The sequence below is a fragment of the Pelobates fuscus genome, chromosome 12 (genome assembly GCF_036172605.1).
Source record: "Pelobates fuscus isolate aPelFus1 chromosome 12, aPelFus1.pri, whole genome shotgun sequence".
Lineage (NCBI taxonomy): Eukaryota > Metazoa > Chordata > Amphibia > Anura > Pelobatidae > Pelobates > Pelobates fuscus.
In genome coordinates this window covers 46582146-46609460 of record NC_086328.1, presented here as the reverse complement: position 1 = coordinate 46609460, position 27315 = coordinate 46582146, and the positions used below count along the sequence as shown (strand labels likewise).

At 39.0% G+C, this 27315-nt stretch overlaps 1 protein-coding gene across 1 annotated transcript in view; it reads right to left on the bottom strand.

Moving 5' to 3' along the window:
- The window catches only part of ZNF423 (zinc finger protein 423), a 245850-nt gene that overhangs the window by 155286 nt on the left and 63249 nt on the right, over positions 1–27315 (bottom strand). Inside the window, exon 3 of the mRNA XM_063437907.1 lies at positions 22432–22620. Within this exon, the coding sequence (XP_063293977.1) occupies positions 22432–22620 (189 nt within the window). The remainder of the gene's footprint in view (positions 1–22431; positions 22621–27315) is intronic.

Sequence of the window (27315 nt, the reverse complement as noted above, 5' to 3'; positions counted from 1 at the left end):
CATAGAAGCTGACCATGGCTTCAACCCATTATGTTTGAGTGTTCTAAAGTAATGTTAATTAATAATGAGGTAGATTTGGAAATCACACACACAGAAACACGGACAGGCAGACAGACAGACTCTAAGCCAGTACACATATTAAAAATGTCCAACAGACCCATTCATATAACAAAAAATACACCAACAGTGCCACAAACACAGCTCAGAATTCTATAGAGACCCCCTCAAATCTTGTTTTAAGCAGAGCAAGGGATGGAGTCAATATTGTTTGAGAGGGACCAAACTTTAAATTCTTATACAGGTTTAAAATAAATCCTAGAAAATATTGAAAATCTTTACAACAGAACTAAGAATTTCTAAATGAAGAGCATGAGCAGAATGAGAGAGTAGGAATGTCGAGGGAAGAACTGAGAGAAGCAAAAAACTGTCATAATAAGTCGCATCAGATACAAGTTGAAACTCCCTAACCTTTCATCATTTATATTACTGATTTCTCATTGTTGCTAACATGAAATCCTTTGCCCAAAAGCAGGGCACTTGCTTTTTTTTTTATCGGCTGCCGCAGGATGCGCACTGAGCAACCTGAACTCCTAGGACATTTGGGCTGAAAATTAGACGGAAAATAATTGCTCGAGAGAACAATCCTGCTCTGCTACTCTGATTCAATCAATTAACATTATCTTGTGTTCCAGCTTTCTCTGCTGTCCCCCGAATCGGCTGCGTAAAACTTTACTTTGCCTGCAGGTTTCTGGCTGAGACGAACGGACGCCACTCTCCTCTTGCCGTGGCCCTTATCACTTGCTCCCAGTCAGCTCTGGCCCTGCACAGCCTTTCAGCCCTTCCATTTTATCTGCTCACACAGACTTCGGCCTGGCAGAGTTACCAGCCAAGCGTCTGCTGAGCGATCCCTGGGTACGGTGCTGAGTTACTCCCACAATCCTCTGGGAGTTCATTACTCAGCAATGGCTGTCCCAATACGTACAGAGTCCCCCCCCTCCCTTTATTCCTCAGTCATTAAAATATATATAAAAAAAAAAGCTTTTGCGGCAAGAGCAGGGAGAACAAAACCGCAAATTTAGATTAATAAAGCATTTGTTGTTTCTACAGAAACTTTGCAAGCCCTTAAGATTTCCGCGGGAGACACTGAGCAGCTCCAGTAATTTTCTGTTATATTATCTTTCTTGTAAAATCCTTCCCCGGGCTTATGTCCCGGAGGGTTCAGCTATCACAGTGACAGAATGAAATCAATGTGCACTCACCTATTGACATTTTTACATAGTTTTTGGATTTAGTATCCGGCCCAAAACACAATCAAATCTTCTGCCAAGCAAATAACAGGCACTTAGCTGGTCTACTATTATAGTTACAAAGGAAAAAATGCATGCACCCAAGGGAGGCAGGAGAGACGGCGGTGACGTCAGGGGTAATTGGGTGTCTGAGAGAGACTGCCAGCGGCTGGCCTGGACCTCCAGGGAACACACACTGAGTCGAGATACAACTCTAATAAAGGAAAGCACATTCTAGAAAGGGCATTTCGCTTCACAGAGGCTTTGGCGAGACTAAATATAACAGCAGATAGATACTCTGATACAAATCTGTACACATTAATAACATTCTTTTTGTTCTTCCATTGGTTTTCTGTTCATGGATATACATGTTTATAAATGTACACATGCACATGCTTGCGTTCATGCACGCACACACACACATGTACGCACACTAGTTTGTGGATTTACAGCTCGCACATCTGTTTTTAGTTACTATGTTATATACTTGGGTGGATTCTACCAAATGGGTTGTTAAACTGTACAGTCCAGGCTCAAAGTTACAGGCAGCCAGAAAGCAAAGTGGGGCGAGGAGGGAGAAGGGTTGAATTGAGGGAGCTTCATCCACACAAAGAAAGCAATCTGTGTAAGTTCTGAATATGTTAACATTGTATATTTTAGATTTGGGGGTTCACGAGAGGCACAAATGCAAATGAAGTTAGATACAGTAATTAATTTAATAGTGATTATTCGCAAAATTGGGAATTCTGCAGAACTGACCATTGAATTGGCAAGCTGGAACAGAATAGGACAAAACTGCAGCAAATTAAAAAATATTCTAGTTCGTATTCCAAGTCGGAGGCTATTTTGGCCAACAATTTACAAATTTATTGTTGAATCTCCACGATTATAGGTTTGGTGAACAAACCTCTTCATGACAGTATTTGTTTCACGTTACGAATACCAATGCAATGCACTGACACCGAGAAGCAGGTGTATCCTGGCATTGTGCACGTTCGTCAGCTTCAAAAAAAAAAAAAAGGCACATATTGACAAATTAACTTTCCCAATGAGAAAACCATGTGTTACTCAGTTAATTATTCTCTAGTGCCCTGGGGATTATCTATCTGGACTCCATTGGTATTTTATTCATTCTTATGGCTGAACTGGGGTAAACCTTATCTTTCGCTTTCCTGATCAATTGGAGTTCACCATTCTTCTCCCCTGTTTATTTAGGTCCTTTAAAATACAGTTTGCGTCTATGTTTGCACACAGCGATACGTATATGTACAATTCCCGATGTATTCTCAAAACACTAAAACGTTGAATTTGTACCAAAATTCGGTTCACAAACTTTAATTCCATGCGATTTGGTGTTTATTGAATAAACTCTTTAATCATCAACTCAATCTGGTATCTTAAGACCATTAGGTTTGGTTGCTACATGCAGTCAATACGATTTTTAACCCTGGATGTCTTTGCGGCATACCTCTGGTGCCTAAAGGGTTAATCGACTAGGACATTCTACATGATCCCTTAATGTACAGATTGTTACGACAGCATATTGTTTTGTACCCGAATCATACAAAACACTGCAGGAATATGGATACATCAAAGAATGGAATTCATGTATCTATTCCATATAAACAGAGAGAAAAGGCTCCTGCGGACATAGAATGCTATTTAACCCTCTTGCTGCTATGCCATTAATGTAACGTGAAAGAGGTTGCTTCTATTCATGTAAAGGTAACTAATAACGCTACCCCTCCTTAGATATCCATAATGGTTGGTAACAGGACGTACAGCAATCTGTGCTCTCAGAACCATTTCCTACCAGCAGGATTTAGAACATGCAGCCGACAGAGAAATAGACAAAGGCTCCTCTGGGAGTTGAAATGTCGGGTATTTGAGCAAATAAATGTTTCATCTTTTCAGGTTGAGAAGTGCTGGTGTTTTATTCGGTTGTAAGATTACATATGTTCAACTGAAAGGTGTACTTAATCTGTATTGTAGTTTATTGAAGATTTCAGACAAGGTACATGACTGTACTAGACGGTTTCTTTTCTACTCATGAACTTTTCTTTTTTTTTTTTATAAAAAAGATGAAGCTATTCATGTGTTATCTTAAATTAACCCTTTTAAGGACTCAAGCAAGGATCAAGGCACTGGCAGAGTAAAAGCTTATGAACCTGCGATTTAATTTTTGCATGATTTAGTCTTTTTCATAATAACTATAATTTATGGCAAACGCACCTTTTTTTTGCTCTACCTCGATCAATTTATTTAACTGTAGGCATGATATTCTGCAGCATGTGCAAGAGGGGGCAAGCGCCCCCTCCCTAGAATTAACCCTTGATTTAAATGCCGCTATAAAGGGTCAGTGTCTCAAAGACACCCCTAATTGTATGGGGGGAAAAGTAACGATCACTGGAGCTTACACTTTAACATACATATCCTTAAAAGATGCCTTAATAACTTATGTAAGGAATAGCAGAAACTGTCTTCAACCTATTATTTGTACAAGTTAGAACACATGATAATGAAAAATGAGACTAGACGAAAGCACAGTGATAGTTATTTTTTACGGTTGCAGCAACAAGGTAGGACATTCGTACTCCAATGCTGCAGTATATCTATGTGTGCTTTATAAACAAAGGATGATAGTGATATTCATAAAGTGAATCTCTGTGCTCTTTGTTCATGCAACCAAAAATGTTCTGCTGTGCTGTGAACCACAGAAAAATGGCCATGGGTTTAGAATTATCCTTTCAGGTGAAAAGGTGCCATGTCAATTTCTTTTTGCTGGCTTCCTCCAAAACAGAACAATGGCGGACTCCCGGGAATAAACCCGATCTATACTGCGGTCTCTGATATCTCACGTGGAATGGAGACAGGATGGAGCATTGATCCCAGGCCAGTGGAGAACACAGCAGTCTAATAATGGAAAATTGAACGGCAATGTTACCTTTGATTTCCGACCAGCTTTCAAGTTACGCGTTGAAGGCGCTGAATGTGCATGGTCTCTTTCAGCCGCCTTTGGCAGTGAAAGGGTTAAAGTACATACAACCCCCGGGCCACACGATTTTGACACGGGAGATGTAGCTGCTCTATATGTACATCGCATTTGTCTTCAGAATTTGAACAGCCTGCCTGCATTGTGATTAAACTGAATAATCTCCGGTCCCCAGAAATATTTAGACGGCATAAACAGATAAACGCCAGCCTGCATTTTCTTTCTCTTTTTATATATATTTTTTAACCTTCGTTGATTTTACGATACGTGCTTTAGGAGGCAGCTCGAAAAAAAAACACACTCTATTTTGTCCTTTGGCAAATTCTTCTCTTTCAGTCTTGCATGAAGGGAACAGAGAAAAAGAAAAATCTCCCCGCAGAGTTTTCCTCCTCTTCCTGGTGTGTATCTGGGACCCTGCCGTGCTCTGGGTAATTTCTAGTTCCTCAGAATTCAGGTATTAATAAAGAACCCATGGGGACATCCAACAATATAACCCTACATTTTCAGGCATTATGAAAGGAAAGCCCCAGGGGTCTGTGGCTCAAATTTCTGAAATGTAGGCATTGTAAAAGGGACCCCAGGGGATCCCTGCAATAGAAATCTGCTGAATTCAAAGCATTTTCGGAGTCCTGGTGGGAGTCATTACTCCCACTGGAAGCTTTTTACAAAACATGTGTTGCTGACATGTTGACAGATTGCTCAGTGAAGTGTTTAGGTGCATGCACAAGACAGGGCCTAGAGAGACGCTCTGCTCTCTGCCAGCCTGTCTCCAAACACAGGGACTGGTACTATCCATATTTCATTATGGGGAGAGAGGGAGAGGAGGCAGGGAACAAATTAGGGAGATGAATGAGAAGGGAAAGAGGCAGAAATTGCGATGGGAGCAATAAGGGAGGGAAGGATAAGGAGAAAACAGGAAGGAGAGAGACTGGCAGAAAAGGGAAGAAATAGACAGAGACAGTCCACGAGGATACAGCAAATGGAGAAGAAACTTAGACTTACGAGGATAGCCATGTCAGGACTGAAAAGGGAAATTTATTATTAAGATTTTAGGGTTTAAATTTAAGGGTTAATACCCTCTACTGGGCAATCTGGAGCGTTGACAATGAACTTGCCCATTTGACACTAAACTAGCAGAGATGAAAAAATAAATAAGCTGAAAAAATGTTCCAGTTTGGCTATCATATCCAAAAAAAAACGGAGTTGCCTTTTCAATTCTAAAGAACTCTCAGTTAAGTGAATAGACCCCTTAGTGCATAGTGAGAGAACAGATATAATAAAGACATAAACAGTGATGTCTAGACAGAGAAAGAAATCGAGAAGAGACACTTTCTCAGAAGGCAAACACAGATCATACGTGTTACATATATTAAATATAAAGCCCGTTAAACATGCCAAGCTGCCCTAGATGTGGGATATGGCAGCAGCTGTTCCTCCACTTGTGACTGTGCCAAGGGCTTTACTAAAGGAATCTGAAGGAGACTGTGTCTGGCTGCTGGGAGCAGGTTTGTGTGAGGGTTTGATCAGAGAGGAGGAGCAAGAGAACGGAAGAAAAAAAAACCTCAAAATCTGTCATTAACCCCTTAAAATCCAGTATCTACCTGGCGCTCAAAACAGGTGTATATTTGTAACCTCATGATTACAACCATCAATCATTAAAACAAAATCAATTCAATTACCACTTAGTAATTAGCATTCCATTCCGTTATTACTAAAGGGTTAATTGCTGAAAATTGTCAAGAGATTTGTATGTTTCAGGCAAAATGTTCTTGTTGGTGCCCCCACAATTCTGAGTTTAGTGAATAAACCCCCATATAACCCATAGGAAGTAATAGAATGTTTACAATGTTACATTGTAGAGAAAATAGACATATGGTCTAGAAAAAGCCTGATGACAATGTGTCACTGCATTAAACATCACTGATCGGCTATGATCCTATTACTAATCACATCATAAGGTTTCTTGAGAATGATGATGCATTGCTTCTTAGTGGATAACACTAAAGATGTAGAATCGTAGAATGAAGCTGAATGAATGAAGCTGAAATAAGAATAATCTTGTAGGAACAAAATATCTAAAAAATAAAAAAGGCAAAATAATTGCACATATATAGAGCCTAAGAGACATATGACGGGGTGCTCTCATAGAGAATGAAAGCAAAAGGCTACAGTATATCAGACATGCTTATTATTAAATGTAAAAGATGTAATATCAATCGATGTTAAATCATATTTGTAGGTTAAGAGATCTGCAATAAAAAATAGAAAAAGGATGAACGATATAAAAAAAGGATATATGAAAATAAAAAAGATGTGTGTATAAAGCCCCATGAACCGGCATATTTTTCAAAAAATATAAACCACTGCTTAGTCCATCTGGACCCTCAATCTGCAGGCCTGACAGCATTAAGCTCAGAAAAGTGATCTGTGGCTTTAATAAGGAGAAGGGGGCACAGAGGAATTAGCTGCCTAGGTGACGGAGAGGGGAGCGAGGGGGGCTAGAGCAGGATGGAAATGTATTTGCTGCGCAGAGAGCTCTGGGAGGCCAGACTGGAGCCCCCCAACCTCCCGTGGGACGCCCAAACACCCAGGGCTTGGATGCTCTCATTTCTAGCAGAGCTAAATACTTAAAGCTGTGCATTCAGAGCCCTGACTGCAGCCTGTCTGCGTGCAGACAAAGGGAAGCTATAAAAAGTATTCTTAACATTTGTGGAAAAAGGGGAGGTGGGGATCAAGCTTCATACATGATTTCCAAAGGAGAGGACTGCCTGTTTTATTTATTTTTTAGTATTGTTGTTTTTTTTTTCTGTTTTTGAGGTGTTGAGGAAAAATATTTCTAGCCAAAAAAAAACCCAAAAAAACCCTGAATGGGATGTGATTGAGTATTGAATGCACTGTTAAACATTTTTCTAAAGAAGAACAAAGATAGAGTAAATACAAATAAAAAAAAGATCAAATATTGACAATGTGAGGATACTGCAATGATTTGTAGAAATTCAAATTCCCCAGGGAGATGGGAGGAATTTGTCAACACAATCCAAATCACATCTTCACTTGGAGTTTATTAGAAATGTGGCAGAATTTAGCACTGTTGGTTGTCCGTTTTCATATGTTAAATGAGTGAAATAATAAAAAGGCAAACATTAGTTAGAGGGTCAGTTTAGCACATCCCCTTACCCCGGGAACATTTAGAAATAAAGATTAAAGGCCCAAAGCATTATTTTTATTAATTAGTGAATTATTGGAGGATAACGACTAGTTTTCAAGATTTAGGCTAATTTAAACAAGTTGATAGAAATCTTATTTTTCCCAGATCTGCTATTTTGGCCTAAATCTTTCAACTTGGCTGACAAGCACTCACTCTATGTGGAATCATGTGGAATGCATGTAGAATCCCTTTGCATTATAAATGACACTGTAAACAAACTGCCAGGGATATAAACTCCTATATTATTCTTCAAAGAGAATCTGGAAGGCTAGGGGGTGAGCAAGCACCCTCAAAGCACAGAGTTGGGTAAATAAATGAATAAGAAAATGCAAGGCTAAGTGGAACAAAAATAAAAAAAAAAAGATTCTCATCCTCTGTCAAATTTCTGTTTGATAAAACTTACCAGATACAGACATATTTTGCAAAACAGAGTTTTGTTGCAAGCTTTAGCTACAAATCACACGTCTATCACCTGTATGGGGCGCAAATGACTGCAATAAAGCAGCATTATTTTTAAGGCTGGAGAGATTTCACTGGCTGGAACATCAGAGAGTTGATAAGAGAACTACTTTCGAGAGTGAGATGTTGTATCCTGAGATGGTCGTCAGATACTGTGTTCTATTAACTGCAGACAGTTTTATCGTGTATCTACACAGAAGAGGCTTGTTATATTTAGAGAATAAAAGGTGCATCCAACTCTCTGGTAAAACACCAGGGGCAAATATTTTGTAAAAGCAACAATTAACACTTGTGCAGCCAAAGAGCATGGCAGCAAAATACAGATTTATGTCAGATTATTCACAGAAATTCATGGCAGAAAGCTGAAATGCATTAAAATTTTATCTGGTGTGAATACCGTATCCAGGTTTAATATCTACCTTTAACTTTCATATCCACACAAAAATAATGTCAATAAAAAGAAAAGAAAAAATACTGCTACACTCACCAACCAATGGCGTGACAGATTTCCATTAGGCCATGGATGATCCTGCGGCCATTTTGTTTTCAACCAGGCAATTATTTCTAGCTCATGAGCTAAGGGGAACAATGTTACTCACATTGATGTGAAAGCTCTCAATCTACTCCTTGCTACAGCTTCCTCCAAACATGCTTGTTTCCCCAATGCAAACTGATCCAGGAGCTCTGTCCAAGGCTGAGGGATTTCCCTTCCCTGCTGTTTCAGTATCCGTCCAGCTGCAGTTTGAAAAAAACCTCCATAACAAGAGACCCCAACTAAAAAAACCTAATTAACTTATTCAGCATCATGAACGCCTGCTGGGCATTATGTTACGCATTTATCTTAATACATATATATGTTCGTTTTGTTGAACTGTCTTTCCTTTCTATAAAATAACTACACCATTGTCCATCCTACAGTGAAGTGTACTAAATCAGTCAGGATTTGTGAACACCGAACAACATCAGAACATCAGTTATGTGGGATTTATATACAAAAAGTTGAGGCTGTCCACAAACAATAAATAAAGTTTATGTTGTTTAAAAACAAACAAACCAATAACAACCATAACATAATGATTATTATTGTTAACTGAAATTAATATTCTATTTTTATTTTTCCTTTCACCATATATTCAAATGTGGGTGTATTTATGTAGAATTTAGGAGACAGACAGATGGTTGTCTGAGCCAGCTTGATTCCCTTTAAATCAATTTTAGAAATTAGCACCAAAAAAAATTGATATCAAAAGTAAAAAATATAGGAACCATGCCCTTATTCTTCCACTACTGGAATGGAGTCTTTTCATGTTCTTGACTTTCAACGTCCTTGTGCATTACGTGAGTACGTTGAACTTCCTCTGATGCTTCTAATGAAGAACCAAGAGTTGCTACTTATTAAGTCCGAAATGCTTCTCTATGAAAAACGTCCTTCCTATGGGCACGTCCTTCCTATGGACACCGGCTGCTGTGATAATAGAGATGTTTGTCACCCCGCCTCCAGCAGGGTCAGGGGGTCACGCAGACATGCATGTGCAGCCACGTCACCGGCGCACAATGACCGTGAAGTTTGGGTTATTTAAACAAATTTCTGTATTCCCTCTTTTCCATTACTGTTTGGTTAACCGAGAGCGCATTCCCGTATTTGGTATTCTGGTTTTTGATATTGGCTTGTCCTGACTATTTTTACTTCTGGCTTCCTGACCCTTTGGCTTTTGACTTTCCGTTTTTGCTTTTGTCTGAACCTCTGACCTCGGCTTGTTTCTGGTTATTCTATTTCTGTTAATTCCGGCTATTCTAGGGTCCGATAATACGTTTTACCTTAGTTTATTTTATTTCCTGCGTGTTGGGCCACTGTTTTGTCCTGACAGAAAGTAATACAAGTGTTGACAGGAATAAAAGGTAGGGGTGGCCTATCTATTGTTAAGGGTGAGGACTATCCTATTTGTTTATGGGAGACTAAAGACACCCAGACCACTTCTCTTCAATGAAATGGTCTGGGTACAGTACCGCTGTTATTTTAGTGTTTTTTTTTTTTTTTTTTTTTTTTTTTACAGGCAATGTTTACATTGCATGGTTAAATCAACCTCTAATGGCTTTCTTTATGACTTAGATGTGCATGCTGCAAATGCGTTTCTGGTCCCCAATTAATTTTTAGAGGAAACAGGGGTGGAGGAATTATATATACCTAGAGACAAGGGCACTACAGCGTTAGGAATACAGGTTTGTATTGCTAACAATATAGTGTACCTGTAAATGCTTTATATCATTGTAAAGATCTGTGGATTAAATTGCATGCCAGCATTAACAAAACATCAATGATCCAGTTAAAGGAACATGGTCATAACAAATATAGATCTTTAGATCTCTACAGTTACCTATCATACGTATAGATGCATAAAAACATTACTTATATATATTTATCAATACGTTTCCTTTGTCAACACTAGTCCTCTACAGAAGAAGAAGGGAAAAAAAAGAAAAAACCTTGGCAGCATACATATGCGCATGTGAACCCGTCTGGCCACAAAAGCCGATGTCAACATTTCACAATAATGAATCTGCTCTTGCACACTATGTAGTACACATGCCAACATTTTTGGAATGTCTCCACAGTGGCGGCCATAATGAATAAGCAAGCCATTCATACATGTATACCCAACAGTGCACATTATGTGGATGAGAAAAACAGAAATATCACAAATATAATTTAAATCAATGTAAAATTTTCTATTTTTTTTCATGTTTTGCCAGTTATGGCTACGTTAACTATTGTTTTAGTCATGTTGGTCTCATGGGGCACCTGTTACGTCTGTTCTAAGATTTAGTGATTAGATTGTTTTTGCATTTTTTTTTTTTTAGCCAAAATTTTTTAATTATTAACTCCACTAAGTAATAAAGAAAAGTATACCAAGGCTCAGAGGATAAAAAAAAGGTCAATCCCTAGAACTACAACTCCCATGATGCTATGCCGGTCTTGGGAGTATTGGCATCTAGTCATGAAGATAACAATTAAAGGATTAGCTCCCTTTATTGTATTAAAGGCAAACTAGCAGAAGGATAAGGAGATAAGGTTTGAAATACAAAATTCTCAATAGATTTCCCAACAGTAGCTCACACTGTGGCAGTATGTTGGAACAAGAAGGTATGTGCTCTTGCATAGTGTATAAGTTGTGTATTTTTTTCTATTTTTATTTTATTTTTTTCTGCAAAACATCAACATTAGGCATGGTAAATGTACCATTTTCCACTTTTGAATTAGCCATATTTTAGCCATGGTAAGGTATTTTGAGCCTTTTGCATTTCTTACATAAACTCTCCAAAATCATTGAAATTCCAGCTTGCTCTGACATCGCTGAATTACTTGAAACAGTGAAAAAATGTTTCTGTGCACATGCATGTGTGTCCATATAAAACCAAGACATTTAGGGGAGTGTACTGTCCCCTTAATTACTGAGCTTTATATATGATGCATCCACCATGTAGAACAGATTTTAAAAAAAATCTCTTTAGTGTGAATTTAAACTTTTCTTATAAAGTTCCTAAAAAAAAAAAAAGTCAAATATATTTATAGCACCATAAAAGCCTGTTGACAGGCTCTGGTGAGTGACATCAAAAGGGGTGGAGCCATGAATTGTATGTTATTTATGTCAAAAAAGATGTGTAGTGCATTGTATGGTCACATTTAATGTTAATTCATAGATTCATTTATCATATAAATGTTCCCTTAAGACAGAAACCTTGTTCATCAAAACAAAATGAAATAAAAAAATAAATAATAAAAATACCAGGTTGCATTTATTTTAAAGCATCTATTTTGCATGCACTTTTCATAACCATTCAAGTAAAGTCTGGTCAGCCTAAGGACAATCATTCACAGCTAGTTTGCACTATCCCTTGTGATCTTCAGTGGAGCAGGAGCCAAGGTATATGCAAGAATCTATTACCAATTAAAACCAAAGAAAAACAACACACTCCTTCATTACTGGCAGGCCATCTTGATCTATCTGTAGCTTTTACTTGAAACATCAAACCTGCTTATCAAGCATGTAATAATTTGATCTATTCCATAATCACAGTTTGCATGCACAACTTCTAAGATATGGTAACCAGAGAAATTTTTATTAATGGGCGGACTGTGAAACTGTGAAATGCGGATTGCAAGATTCAGGAGGAAACATTTTTTTTTTAACTAACCCAGTCAAACTTGACAAAGAAATTGTATATTTTATGTCAGAACCACTGAAAAAAAACTTAGGAAAAGCACATTCAAAGAAAGACACAGACACACAGATACACCCTCAAATATACACACACGTGCCCACACAGATTAACAATGTAAGGCAGACTTATTTTACTTACTAACACACACACATACACAATGCTAAATACTCAACAACAAAAAACACGTACAGTAACACAATGCTTGACACACATGCACAAACCTCTGTATACAAACAGACACACACTGCCAGACATACACTCACACCCCCACCCCCACAAAGAAAAAAAAAGATGTAAGCTGGTTTTAGCCTATCTTCCACCGTAGGAGGGTGGCTTCTCTGGTGGGGAACAAAAGGCTGTGCTCAGTATGGGGTTCTACTTAGTGTGGGGCTTTCCATTCACTCCAGAGCAACTTCATTTTTATCTGACATCACAACCTTACAGCACTACCTCAGGACTGGAAAGGGAGTGGATATTCCAGCAATGAACCCACCGCAACACAATTTCTCAGTGCGGTTCAATTTGAGAAAAAAAGCATTACAGGGCCCTGTGTTTGGCTGCAATGCTTACCAAAGAAATGGTTTCACCCCACAGTGTATCGCTGTGTGTGGCAGTTTGGTATGTATCTGTGTATGTCTAGATTGGACTTGGCCAGTGACTTTATAAGAGGCTTATGGGAGTTCTAATAGCAGCCCTGTTGCTACAATTTTTAGTTTATTGAATAGACCCCTAAGCTTTTTTTCAGTGGTTATGACATAACATATGCAATCTCTTTGTCAAGTTTGACTGGGTTAGTTAAAAAAAATGTTTCCTCCTGAATCTTGCAATCCGCATCTCACAGTTTCACAGTCTGCCCATTAGTAAACAATTCCTCTGGCTACCATATCTTAGAAGTTCCGCACCCATGTGTAGTAAATATTACGGTAATCTGAATTTCCAACCCCAAATGTGTTTGTTTTTTTCTTAATCACATTTTATAAGTTTTTTTGACAAATACATATTATACAGCAATGAAACACCATAAACACACATTATTGCAAGCTGAAAATAATAAGCATTAACATAAAAAAAGAAGGAAGTGCAACTGTGGATACATCAGTTACAATTTAAATTAGCCCTGCATATTCAGTGTGGATCATGGAGTGCACGCAAATTAACAGCCACCCCCACATTTTTATTTTAACTGCAAATGTCCATAGAAAAATGTAGCAGCCATGTTTTGAAAGCGACAGTGCAGCATACACTTTTCTTGGTTTCTAAAGAAGACACCTGGTTCACCATATTCTAAGGCACCTGGTTCACCATATTCTAAGGCACCTGGTTCACCATATTCTAAGGCACCTGGTTCACCATATTCTAAGGCACCTGGTTCACCATATTCTAAGGCACCTGGTTCACCATATTCTAAGGCACCTGGTTCACCATATTCTAAGGCACCTGGTTCACCATATTCTAAGGCACCTGGTTCACCATATTCTAAGGCACCTGGTTCACCATATTCTAAGGCACCTGGTTCACCATATTCTAAGGCACCTGGTTCACCATATTCTAAGGCACCTGGTTCACCATATTCTAAGGCACCTGGTTCACCATATTCTAAGGCACCTGGTTCACCATATTCTAAGGCACCTGGTTCACCATATTCTAAGGCACCTGGTTCACCATATTCTAAGGCGCTGTAAATATACTTAACGGCAATTCTGCCACTCACCAACTGCAAATGGTATGCAGCGAAGATAGCCTTACAGGTGTTGTGCACGTTAGGCAAAATTACACATCCATTAATTTAACATTTAACAAATCGGGCCCTTGAGGGCCAAACACAGCCAGTGTTTTAGGACATGTCTAAGTAACATGTAATTAACTAATTATTGGTGTGCATCACACTATGTATTACCCTATACACACTTTCTTGTCAAAGGCCCTTGAGAATTGGTTTTGGACAGCCCTTTAACACTTTTAAATTGGTATAGGATAGAAAAGCTAAACAAAAAGGAGTGTGGGAGGGCATTCCACCGAAATATTATTGATAACGAGTAAAGTATATATCAGATGTTTTCTCCCCTGATTGAAAGACCTGCAAAGGAAGCTATAGTATCAAAATCTATGCCAGCTAGGGTATTTACCTTTTTAGAAGGAAAATACCTGCTGGGCTACTGTTACCTTAGAATTGTTACTGGTCCTCTCTTCGATCTGTATTGACCTTTCTGTGGAATACCAACTAGATATCAACATCTGTGCTCCCATCTACAGAAAACTAGGGATAACATTTCCGTTGCTCAGAAAAGATCTTTGCACGTTCTTGAGAACCTTTCTGTCCTTTTTTGCCAAGCTATTGATTTTATTGTGGAGGTTTAAGCAAATTACATCAGAAACGAATGTGGAAAAAAATGCACGTTGTAGAGCAGTATAAGACTAATGAAGGTCACAGAGAGCGTTTAAAAAAAAAAAATGTATTTGTGAAATTAATTTGCATATGCCCCCCCCCCCCCCATAATCCTTTGCGATAGAAACAAGACCGCAGATTTGTGATTTATGTGGGTAAAGCAAGTCTTATGGCTTGACTGGTGTGCAGATTTTTGTTTAACATTGTATTAACTATCCAAAAAATATATATATATATAACATAGGCTTAATGTTTAGTTTTGACCTAATAAAAAATAGTAATATGGCCACCTAGAAATGAAGAAGGGAAAAAAATGTTAGAGCAAAATTGTTGCTAATATTTCTGCTTAAGCAGTATGTATTTATTAGTTAGCATTCTTCAAAGATTTCCTCCAACTCTAACCTAATCTTGGATAGGTATATTATGAAACTATTATTGCGGTTCCAACACAAAAGGGGTCAAAGAAAGTGAAGCCCAATTATTACGACCAGCGGCGGCTGGTAACTCACCCTATTATCACCCCCAGCTATCGGCACCACAGACATGTTATTGCTTCTGGTGTCAGGACTCTGTCACTGCTAAGAGCCATGATTATTACGCCAGCCCTACCTCCTCTATCAGAAGCACTGAGGGGGGCCTGCATTCCTTACTGCTCTGCTATGAGTATTACTTTGCTGCTTGCAAACGAGAGCTTTTCATAGGTGATCCAGAGGACTGAATTTCCAAAATCCTTGGGACAAAATGTGTCACTTTATGCCAGACGGTGAGAGAAATGGATTGTGGGGCCATCGGGTGGTCAATAATTAAGGTCAGAAGGTCTCCAGAGCTACAATACGAAAAAAAACAGAGGTGTACAATTACCTTTCTATAAGTCACAGTAGTGACCCAAAAAATCATAGTCTATAGACGAAGGGGAAAGCTAACCACATCTGGCTCTGCTGACGTTATAATTAGTTATTCACTAAAGTGAGTATTATTCGGGATTTCAAATTAAAGGCCAAAATAGTTGAACACGTACTAAAAATATTTTGGTCTTAAATATGAAATGAACTTTAAATTCCCAACAATAACTCTGACGGTAACCAAGAAAACTAAACATAACCTATCTAGTGAGATAATGCACTTTTATGTTTTGATTATCAAACTATAAAAAGGTTGATTATATTCCTTTAGAGATCCTCCATATTATAAATTATACATTATCGCAGTTGGATCACTGATTTGTAGATGGTCAAGAAAATGAGCGCTAGACAATCGATTCTTGCTGCATAGCAGATCTTAATCTAGACCTTTATTGAAGCTCAAGGCAACAGATTTTAGACACAAGGTCTCAATTAAGACTTTCGAGTATGGATTCTAGCCATGCTCCTGAGATGTACTTTCTGGTAAAGCTATAGATGCATGCAATGATCTCCCAGTAAAGGTGAAAAACAAGAGATTAAAGCTAAAAACTTATTATAAAGAAGAAGTTATGAAAGCATGATATATGCAGGCATGCAGTAATACAGCAGACCATAAAGGTCAGAAAATTAGATATTTCCCATATATTAGTTACAAAACCATTAAAAAGGACAAACCCTATTGCCTAGATTAAAAAGAAGGTATAATGTCCCCATCTGCATGAACAGGTGTTTCGGAATACTAAATGATTTCTATACAACAAATCTATACAATGCAACCTGGGTTGTGGTTTGTTTAGGGATCCATGAATCATGGATCATGAATGGACTAAATATGTGCTGGCAGGATTCAAGTTGAGTTAAAGAAAGGCTAAGTAGACAACAGAAGCGTCTTGACTTAAAATAATGCGTTATATGTCACAAGCAACAAATAGACCAGGTGGCATGTACCAAACACTTGTATTTCTTTGTGTATGCTTCTACCCAATATTTATGCAGGACTAATTACAACCATAGTGCCCATTGCCTCAATGCAAGCTCATGACCTACAAATACAATGAGTAAGTGGACTTTATCAACTATTATACTGTCTACATATACTATAACCTCTTGAAACGTTTTTCTAAAGAAATACATTTTGATGTGTTGGTAGTAAAATATGTAGCAGGCCTTAAACTGCTAATTTTACTTTAACTATTTATAATAGGGGCCATGTTCTCCGAACTAAGACCACAATGACTTAAACCAGTGGAAGATCTCACTATAGTTTCAAGCGCAGTATGTCGAAGCTGGAAGCATTTTCTCGAGAGTCCTACTGCAGTCACCATTGGCCTATATACAAAATATAGACTAGGGAACAGCGCACACAATAAAGAAAATTTTTGTTTCAATTTAACCAAGCTACTTGAAATAACTTGTTTGCTATATAAGCAAACAAATATGAGGATTCAGTTACACCATATGGCCATATCGTGTTAAGCCCACCACTTCATCACAGTACCCCAATATCGGTGGGTCTTAAGACAGGTGAGTTTAAATAGCCATGTAAAATATAAACCAGGGGTAGGCAACCTTTTAGCAGCACTGTGCCGATATAGGATTGTGATGTCCCGTAGCGTGCCGATCCTATTTTTTTAAATTGAGGTCTGTATGCTGCTGTATTCTGCTTGTGTTATTTTTACTGTAATTGCTTTGTATCGTTGTATTTGTGCGTATATGAGCTATTATCTTGTATATGTGCACAGGGCCGCCATCAGGGGGTGACAACCCACTTTCTTTCTCTGCACACATAGATAGCGAACATCTCTATCTATGTGTGCAGCCGCGGGCCCCAGGCCCCCTGTTACCGCAGAGGGGGCCCAGGCAGCACACAGCCTCTTCTCTTCTAATAACTCTCGTGAGACCCGGTTGCCAGGGCAATGCTCCGCGGGTCTCGCAAGAGTTATTGGAAGAGAGGAGAGAAGAGAAGAAGCTGTATGCTGCCTGGGCCCCCTCTGCGGTAACAGGGAGCCGGGGTCCCCCCACCGGACCACCAGGGATGGAATCTCCCCCTCCCTGGACCCAGGTAAGCAGGGAGGGGGGAGAAACATTTAATTAAATTTAAAAAAAAAAAAATTAAAAAATGTATGTGAAAATGCCACATTCAGTCCTGCATCATTGTCAGCGGACAAGGCAGGGCGTGAGCTGGCCTGGGAGGTGGAGAGGGAGGGGGGCAGACCTTGTGCTTTGTCAGGGGCCCCAAAATTTCTGATGGCAGCCCTGTATGTGCATTAGTAGTTTATCGTATCGTGTATGATACATATGAATGTGGGCTGTGTATGAGGGCTGCGTGTGGAATTGTGTGTGGATGGATATGTCACATTGTGTTTTTGGTAGTGTGTGGGGGCTGTTTGGGGTATTGCATGTGAGAGGCTGCATGTGGGATTGTGTGCATGTATGTGGATTGTTAGTGGTGTTGCGTTAGTGGGGATTGTGTGTATGTTTGTGTGTGGGCTGTCCATATTATTTGTATCAGGGGAGGCTTATTCTGCAGGTCTGTGTATATCTAGCAGTGTGAGTGGCTTCCCTGGGTTCCAGTGGAGACCAGGCTGGCCAGGTACAGGTCAAGGACAGGAGCTGCAACAGCAGCTGCAGGCTGCTCTACTACAGTGTGGATTCCCATTCACAAGTGCTGGGAGGAACTGATCTGAGGTCACTTCCTCTACGTTCTGCAATGCATAAATTTAGGATTTTCCTTCACCACCTTTTCGTATTAGCAGATATCTGAAGTTTCACTGAGACTCCTTATAGGCCAGAGCCTGTTTGGCTCTAGCAGCCTTGAGTGCCGTGGAAAGACACCTCGAGTGCCGTGCACGGCACTAGTGCCGTAGGTTGCCTACCCCTGATATAAACTGTATTTGTTTGTGTGTGCGCTGTTCCCTGATCTGTATTCTGTATATATTTTGGTCTTTGCGGCAGCACCACTACTTAAAAATGCATGTTCCGGGTGTGCCTCCAATTTCCCATTATTTATTGGTCTATGATCAACATTATCTTCCCAGTTTCTATATACGAGGCATAGGATACCCAAAACAATATCCAAAATTTATCATTTCACCATCTACAATTTGGGTAATTTGTTTCTGAGGTTCTAGCCGCTAAAAGCTTCTAGTACAATGTCTGATTCACATTCCTACCATGTTTCATGACCTCTAAACAGAACTCAATATGTATGATGATGAACAGTGAGTTCTAATTGGTCTCTAAGTAGCAAAAACATCTATCTATGGATTTATATAGCACATAATATATAGCACATAAACAGAACAAGTCCTGCTTCTATACAAAAGAAAAAAAATATGTTGCAGGTTAGATTGTGCCCTAATGCCCTGCAATATTTGTCCAAGAGTCTTCTTATGGACATTATGAAGTGGATACATTTGTGGCTGTATGGAGGATGTGTTAACAGCTTTCCAAACCCCGAATACTGCAAGATTCACCTGCTCTTAGTATCCCTTTGGAAGCCATTAGTTGTATTTTATTTCAATGCTGTTTTTCGGATTATCAGCACAATTATTCTGACTATTGATCAGAAGGTCTTTTTGGGCTAGTACGTAAATGGTGGCAGAGGCTTCTCTTCATTTAAGGTGTGCGAAGCGGGCTTTCCTCCTGGGCCATTTTACTTTGTAAACTTCAGCTGAACCAATTGCTCTGTATTGTGGCACACCAATATATGTCAGTCATAAAATCATAATAACGGCTCCAGTGGTAACAATGCATCATAATAAGGGTTTATTTAAGTTTCAGCCGACATAGGGATGTAAATCTGCTTAACCTTGTGAAATCTTGAACTCAATTTTTTTACGGAAATTGAAATGTGGCAATAACATCATTAAAATGAAACCGGCAATTTTTCAGGGTTTGCTGGATTGCCCAGTACTGGATCATGCAGCAAATTCATGATTAACAGTCCCAATCAATATCATATTTAGATAATATTAGAATAGACTGTCTGGAAAGACTAAACAGTCCCTCGCCAGATACACGCCATGTAAATGTTTAATCAACAAAACTGCATACCTGAAGTTGGCCTTTGACCTTGAAAAAAATATGTATTTTAGCAATCAATCCAACCTACATTTAAAGGAATGCTATAAGCATGAAAAGCGCTTTATCCTGTTAAAGTGCTTTCTGTGTGAACAATGTGTCCTCTATTTTCATTTTACAAAATGTGCAGATCTCAATATAAATTGGCACTTATACATTTCTCAATACTTCATCATAATTATCAATAGCAATTATACAAAAATGTAATGTTTAAATACCACTACTTATATCTATCTTACAAGCATAATACACCACTTTGTGCAAAAAACTTATACATTTTCATATATTACGGTACCTCGAAGTAGTGGCAGGAGTCACTGAACTAGCACCTGACGTTTTGGCTATAGAGTCTTTTTCAAGGCTTTTTCTTACCCTTGAAAAAGGCTCTATAGCCGAAACGTCGGGATCTAGTTCCGTGACTCCTGCCACTACTTTGAGGTAATTTATGAAAATATATTAATTTACTTTGCACACCGTGGTGTATGTTCATTATACTTGTAAGATAGATATAGGTAGCAGTGTTTAAACATTTCATTTTTGTATAATTGCTTTGAATAATTTTGAGTAAAAAAAAAAAAAAGAGAGATTTTTTTATTATATATGGCGTGCAGTGGGTTTCTTTCTTTGTATTGCTATAAGCTGTTGTGGTTGCTACTACTAACTTGCACCCTTATTTTTTTAATCATCTAAAATTCTGGTTGTGTGCCCCTAAACCTTTGTAATTGATGTATTTAAAAAAAAAAAAAAAAACGAACCTTATTTCACTGCCTGGCTGTCAATCAGACAACCGTTCCTGTTACTTCCTGGAAGTTTAGCTCAGTGAAGCTAAACGCAAGAGGCAGGCAATTGCTCAAAGCACCTGCCTTGCAAAGACTTCTCATTGAGCTACATTGGGAAATTTGTGATTGGACAGCTGCAGAAAGTCTGGGCTGGGAAAGAAAGGGATGGCTTGTAAAGGCTGCAAAAGAGATCTGCAGCTTTTGCTAGCTGTTTAGAAATATTCCCAATTAAAAATGCATAGTTTAATGCATGCATATTTTCCTTGGAGTATGTCTACTAAATAGTGTTTTTGTATATTTTTGTATTTAATACGATATACTGCAGGTTATATGGTCATAATTGACAAATACTCTGCAACATTAACATTATCATCATATACAAGTAAATGATAATTGGACATTGGTATAAACATATTTTAGTGGATTCTTAAGGCTACCTGTATAGACATATGTGGATTTATTCATTAAATTAGGAAGGAGAGAATTGACAAGAAAATAATGGGAAATTTAACAACAAAATAGAAGAATTGGAAAAAATCTCAAACTCGGCTATTTAACGGGCTTGACTTCAGCTTGCAATGCTTGTGTCAATACTTGTGACATTGTCTAAAAAAAAAAATAATAATCCTACAGCATTATTTACCAAACCCGAATAGTAGCAAATTAAAATCCATACTGCAAACCTGAAGCAAAAATAGATCATATGGAAAAAATCTCCACTGAGCTGCAGTCATAACTTGGCTATTTCAGCCTCAATTTTACATGTTCGATTTCAATTTGGTACTCTTTAGAGTTTAATCAATAAACGTATACCAGGGTACCTTCAGGTCACAAATATGGTCACAACTGCATGACTGACACTTTCACAATTAAAAAAAACCAAAAAACATTCAAACAAAAGCATAAAACCATAAATTGCACCCTATTCTCAAACTCGTTCCTAAACATAATATTAGACCCTCTAAAACCGGCAGAGATTTTTCCAACTTATGTATCCACTAACTTAATCTCACTAACTAATGAATCAAATGAAACAGAACAGAGAAGAACCAAACGTGCATAGAAAACAGTGTGGATAAAAATAAAATAAAAGACTGAACGATTAAAATACAAAGAAAATTGAGATAAGGGAAGGAATGTAAAATGTGAATAAACAGTGGAGACAATGAACCAATAGTTCTACATCTCATATTGAACTACTCCAGAGTGCAATTCATTTGGCTGAGTTGAACAATGCAATGAATTAAAGTGAACTATCACTTGTAGGGTCTTTAAAATGTTTTGCAAAGACCGTTAAAGTTGATGTGTCCATTTGTACGGTAGTGGGAGAGAGGAAAGAGGTACGTAAATTACCTAAACCTCTTTCTTCTCCATACCATATTCATTTAAATGGTCTTAAGCTCCTGATGGATTTACCTGCCATGAGCCGTCATAGGTGACAAGAAAAATGCCATAAGTATATCGATGCCTTGCTCCCATGGTAAATGTAGCAACAGAGGTTGTGTGAAGCTTCATCCCTTGCCACATTTTGCCAAAAATCGTCTTGTTCCTATTTTGTCTTATGACTAGTTCTGATCGTCATGATTTTTTCATAGAAATTTTATTTTTTTTTTATGAAAAACTAAAAACTGTATGTACACCTTTAAGCTGTGTGCAAAGAATTCTAGGATTGTGCCTTCTGCTTTGTGGAACACACAGCTATACATATTTTCATACATTTGCCAGAGGCATAAAATATTTACAAGCTTTAATCATTACTAAATAGGACTACATCTATATGTTTTCTATTAATATGGCTATAGTATAATGTGTAGATATGATTTTATCTACTATTGTCACTACTGACACTTAAAAGAAAGGTACACTTTAAGCTGTCCCCTCACTGACGGGAATTCAAAGGGTTAATCCAGGAATAGTGGGATGAATAGTGGGATGAAAAGTGGAGATGAAGTTTCAAGTGCACAAATTCTACCTATAGCAGAGTAATAAAAATGGCATTATCTGTAAAAAATGACATTGATTAATTCTTTATTCTCGCTTTAGACCCCCCACCGCTGCATTGTCCAATTACTCGGCTAACCACCTGTCAGACCTGCAAACTTCGTTTGGGATTACCTCCGAGGCAGTGCTGGGTCCGGTGCTCCGTCAACTCGGCCAAGGAATCAAAATCCTGCTGGCAGTTATCGCAGGTGTAAATTGACTCGTCCTCCAGCTCCTCTTCCTCAATCCTCTCTTCCTGACTGGTCACGCTGTTACCGTCTTCCAAACCTCGGCCTTCTCTCTCTGCCTCCCTTCCCAGACCTCCTGCGGACACAGGAAGAACATACAGTAACAGTGGCGTCCTTTAGAAAACACTATAATTACTTTTTGGATTTTTTTTTTCTAACCATTTCCTTCTACTTTTGACAGAAAAGTCATTTATTAGATGACTAGACATTAACTGTTTCCTTTTATTTGAAGGCATATGAGGACACCAAAGCATTAAGCCACAATACATACAACGTAACTAGAGTAAATGCAAATATTTGTCAGCTGTACCTTTAAAGCATAGCACATTTTGTATCTATTAAATGCAGCCAATGTATGAGAAAAAAAAATAAATCACATTTGATGTTTTAAATGCTCTTTGAAGGTAAGGGCATGAACTTCAGTATGAATGGGATGTGAACAGAAAGACCATTCATACCACAAGTTAAATGTATAGATAAGTCACCTTAGTCACAGAAGTTTTAGCTCCTAAAAGAGATGTTCAACTGTGTTACTTTCTTTTATTTCGCAAGGTGCATGCAGTTTAAGGAATCTGAGAAAAATTACAGCTTTCAATCTGTGGCCTAAATAACCACACAAGACATTCCAATTTCTACTTAAAGTAGTGTGTTGGATTTTAAACTGTATCTGTTGCATAATTAAAGTATAGGACCTTCTGATTAGGGAGTGAGGTTGGATTTGGGGACACTGGCGGTCCACTCATGGTTGCTGGAGATCTGGGCACTAGTGGCACAGTTTTCGTTTACCTGTTCGCCTTGACAGACATTTAAAGGAACACTATAGAGTCAGGAACTCCAGTCCTCAAGAGACACCAACATTCCAGGTTTTGTCAGTATCTCTATTGGAATAAAACAGGGATATACATAAATCCTGGACTGATGGTGGGCCTTGAGGACTGGTTTGGGAACCACTGCTCTATAGTGTTAAATACACCAACTAGCCCCCCTGTCCACATTGCTTTCCCCGATAAATATAGCAAAGTCTTACCTTTATTCCAGTCTGCTGCTGACGTTGCACCTGATCTGCCTCTTTGGCTAACATCAGAAGTGATGATCTCAGGGAATCACAATGCTTTCCCATTGGATTGGCTGAGATTGCCAAGTCAAACATAGCTCTGGCCAATCAGCATCTCCTCATAGAGATGCATTGAACAGTTGCATCTCTATGAGGAAAGCTCAGTGTCTCCATGCAGAGGCTGTAATGTAAACACTGCATTTTCTCTGAATAGACACTGTTTACTGCAACGCCTGAAGGGAATGATTATACTCACCAGAACAAATGCAATAAGCTGTAGTTGTTTTGGTGACTATAGTGTCTAATTTATATGATGTCATATCCTCGTGTCCTATGTAATAAAGTGGAGCCCAACAAGAGACAGAGAGGAAAGGTGTGCTACCCATAGCAAGTTGTCCTCTAGCACAGATAACCCAGTGGTAAAAAATGAAGGCTGGTAGGTGTGCATTTCCAGGGTCCACAGACCATGATCCCACTCATAACTGTAACTGTACGCTATAGTGTAATGCCATTGGTATTTGATATTTTATGTTGACAAATAATAAAAGTAAATTAATTAACTATAGAAGAGTCATGGATTAATTTTCACGAAGAGTTAAAGGACCACTCTAGGCACCCAGACCACTTCAGCTTAATGAAGTGGTCTGGGTGCCAGGTCCTTCTAGGGTTATCCCATTTTTTCATAAACATAGCAGTTTCAGAGAAACTGCTATGTTTATGAATGGGTTAAGCCTTCCCCCTATGTCCTCTAGTGGCTGTCCACTGTGATTTTCACAGTGAGAGCACGCCAGCGTCCATAGGAAAGCATTATGAATGCTTTCCTATGTGACCGGCTGAATGCGCACGCAGCTCTTGCCGCGCGTGCGCATTCAGCCGACGGGGAGGAGAAGAGGCGGATCGGAGGAGGAGAGCAGGAGGAGAGCTCTCCGCCCAGCGCTGGAAAAAGGTAAGATTTAACCCCTTTCCCCTTTCCAGAGCCGGGCGGGAGGGGGTCCCTGAGGGTGGGGGCACCCTCAGGGCACTCTAGTGCCAGGAAAACGAGTATGTTTTCCTGGCACTAGAGTGGTCCTTTAAACAGAAAAAGAAAGAAATAGTAGTTTAAAAGCAGGACAGAGGACGACTATAATCTTATAAGCTTTGGAAACACTTAAAAGAGCTCTATTTTACCATGTCTCAGAGGGATGCACACCTTAAACATTGATGATACAAAAATCTATATTAGGTTACCTAAGACAATGCAGTTAGAATTTCTTTAATTTGCTATAAGCAATGTATTCTCAAAACGCTGACTTGATTATGGCCTGGTCAATAAATGCTCTTAGATGTCCTAGATATAAAAATCAGAAAACATACCCTTTTCCTGAGCATCAGTTTTCAAAAATTAGTCTTTCACCAGGCCTGTGAGGTAAAATAAATAATAAAGCAGCTGCAGCTAATTTTTAGGCTAAAATCACGAAATTCTAAAAAATTAACCAACGCAGCCATTTTTCCAGTTCTGCTATTTTGGCGAAATATTTGTAATTCTCTATTCAATACCTTCCACAATGCCTGGTTTTGTGAGAGTAAAGATAAGTGTGAGCTAATTTGCTGGGACTGGAGGGACCGTGACAGGCAACTATAATGGGCGAATGTACAAAGAAGATCAAAATGGAGGTCACGTGACTGAGTGCATGTCAAGGGAATTCAATGCTTTGGCATATATGCATATAACACGCATACACATCAAAACAGACAAAATGAAATATTAAACACACATTCATAAACTAAACATATGCATGCATATAAATGACATATTTTTATTTTATAGGTATAGGTATGAAAGCACACTCACATGAAAAGACCTGTATGTGCAGTGAATATGGTATGGATGTAGTTAACGCAATAGTCAATATATGAAGTGACAGTACAGTGGCAGACGGCCTCCATACAGGAGGTGGTACATTAGACATGGCCTACTGTTACCAAGCAACTCTATGACTGGTTTCCGTGCACATTGCTCTGCTCTCAGCAAGCTGGTGCTATGCAGTGTGAGGTGTCTGGGGAAAAACCACCACCAAAAACGTAATGTCCTTTTAACATGCAAGGCTCTTCGATTCTTCGCGATTAGCAGGCACAAGCAAGCAGGGTGTGTGATACATTCAACATGAAAAATAATCACAATACAGTATATTAGTAAGTCTAAAATTCACACACACACACAAAAGTTTTAAAAAAATAAAGATGTTTTATATATACACACATTCACAACTGTGCAAAAAAATGGTATAATGAAATGGTATGCTAAAGAAAAAAATATCTTAAACAGCACCCTCTGCATGTTTACATTATGACTCTTTGCAGCATAATGGTGTTCCCTTGCAAGCAGCGGCGTAACTACTGCCAGTAGTAGTAGCCCTTTAACAGTGCATCTGGGCTCCTGTAATCCCTGCAGCACTGGGAAAAAGTGAAATTCCTTCCAGATAACACAGCGCTGCACGGGAAACAATGGCGGGGTGGGTGCAGAGTGGGAGAGTCTCTACCTTCCAATAGCCTCGGTCAACTGGCTGGAACCCAGGGATGCCACCGCACCCAAAAGGTAGAAAACAGTAGAGTGGGTACATTTTACATGTATGTCTGTGTATCTATCTGTGTGTCTGTATGTGTGGCAGTGTATTTAACTGTGTGTTTGTGGGGTTTTTCCTTATCAGTGTGCCTGTATGTGTATCTGTGTGTGTCAGTGTTTGTATCTGTATGAGTGTCAGTGTATGTGTCTGTGTAGCGGATTGGTACCGGGCTGTCCCACGACATGTATGAGAATAAGTGTATTTGGTCATATGGCTGGTTTAATGTGTATGTACATGTATAGAAAGCATGGTATCCGGGTATAATGACAGTTAAATGTATGTAAAGAATTGTATTCCTCTAGTTGTTCGGTAGAATCATTCAAATAAAACAAGGGAATGAAACTACCGAACAACCAGACCACCCAGGAATGAGTGTGCCTCCAATCAGTGCAGTGTGGTCTTTGTCCTCTGGGTGGCCGCCATTCGGGAAACAAACACGTGGCGGCGGCCATCTTAAACTACCGAACAGCGGTGTTTTGCCGTCGAGTGTCTGGAACTAAAATCGGACACTTGACTAGGCAAACACCGCTGAGACCTCCATACTTCCAGAAATTCGTATGGAAACTACCGAATGACCCGCCGTTCGGTAGAAAGAGCCCCATAAACAAGGGAATTCATTCAAACCCTCTCCAGGCTCTATAACACAGGCAATTCGCCTGTTTTCATTCCCTTGTTTGTGACCGACCGCAGGGCCAAAATGCATGGAACTGTTTTCGGATACTTTACCCATGCGGTCGGTCAAATCTTTGGAACCCCATATCTCACGAACCATTCATCCGAATGGGCTAATTTTTAAGTATGTTGGTCCCCCAGAATAGAGCTATCTGGGGATGTTGGATTTGTGGATGTACCCCAAGTATTTAGGGTACATCCAAAACTCGGGGAAAACTGTGTACACAATAAGGGGATTATGATGCTAGAGGAGGGGAGGAGATCTGTGGGAGGTTACTACTTAGAGATTGGATAATGTCTTAAGTGATAGAACCTCCTCCCTTGCATGGGAGAGGGCTTTATAAGGAACTGTGGAATAAAGCTTGTCAGTCTACTCCTGAAACTGTGTGTCGTCCAGTTATTGGGATTGCGATGGGGATACTGCTGTATTACTTTACCTGCT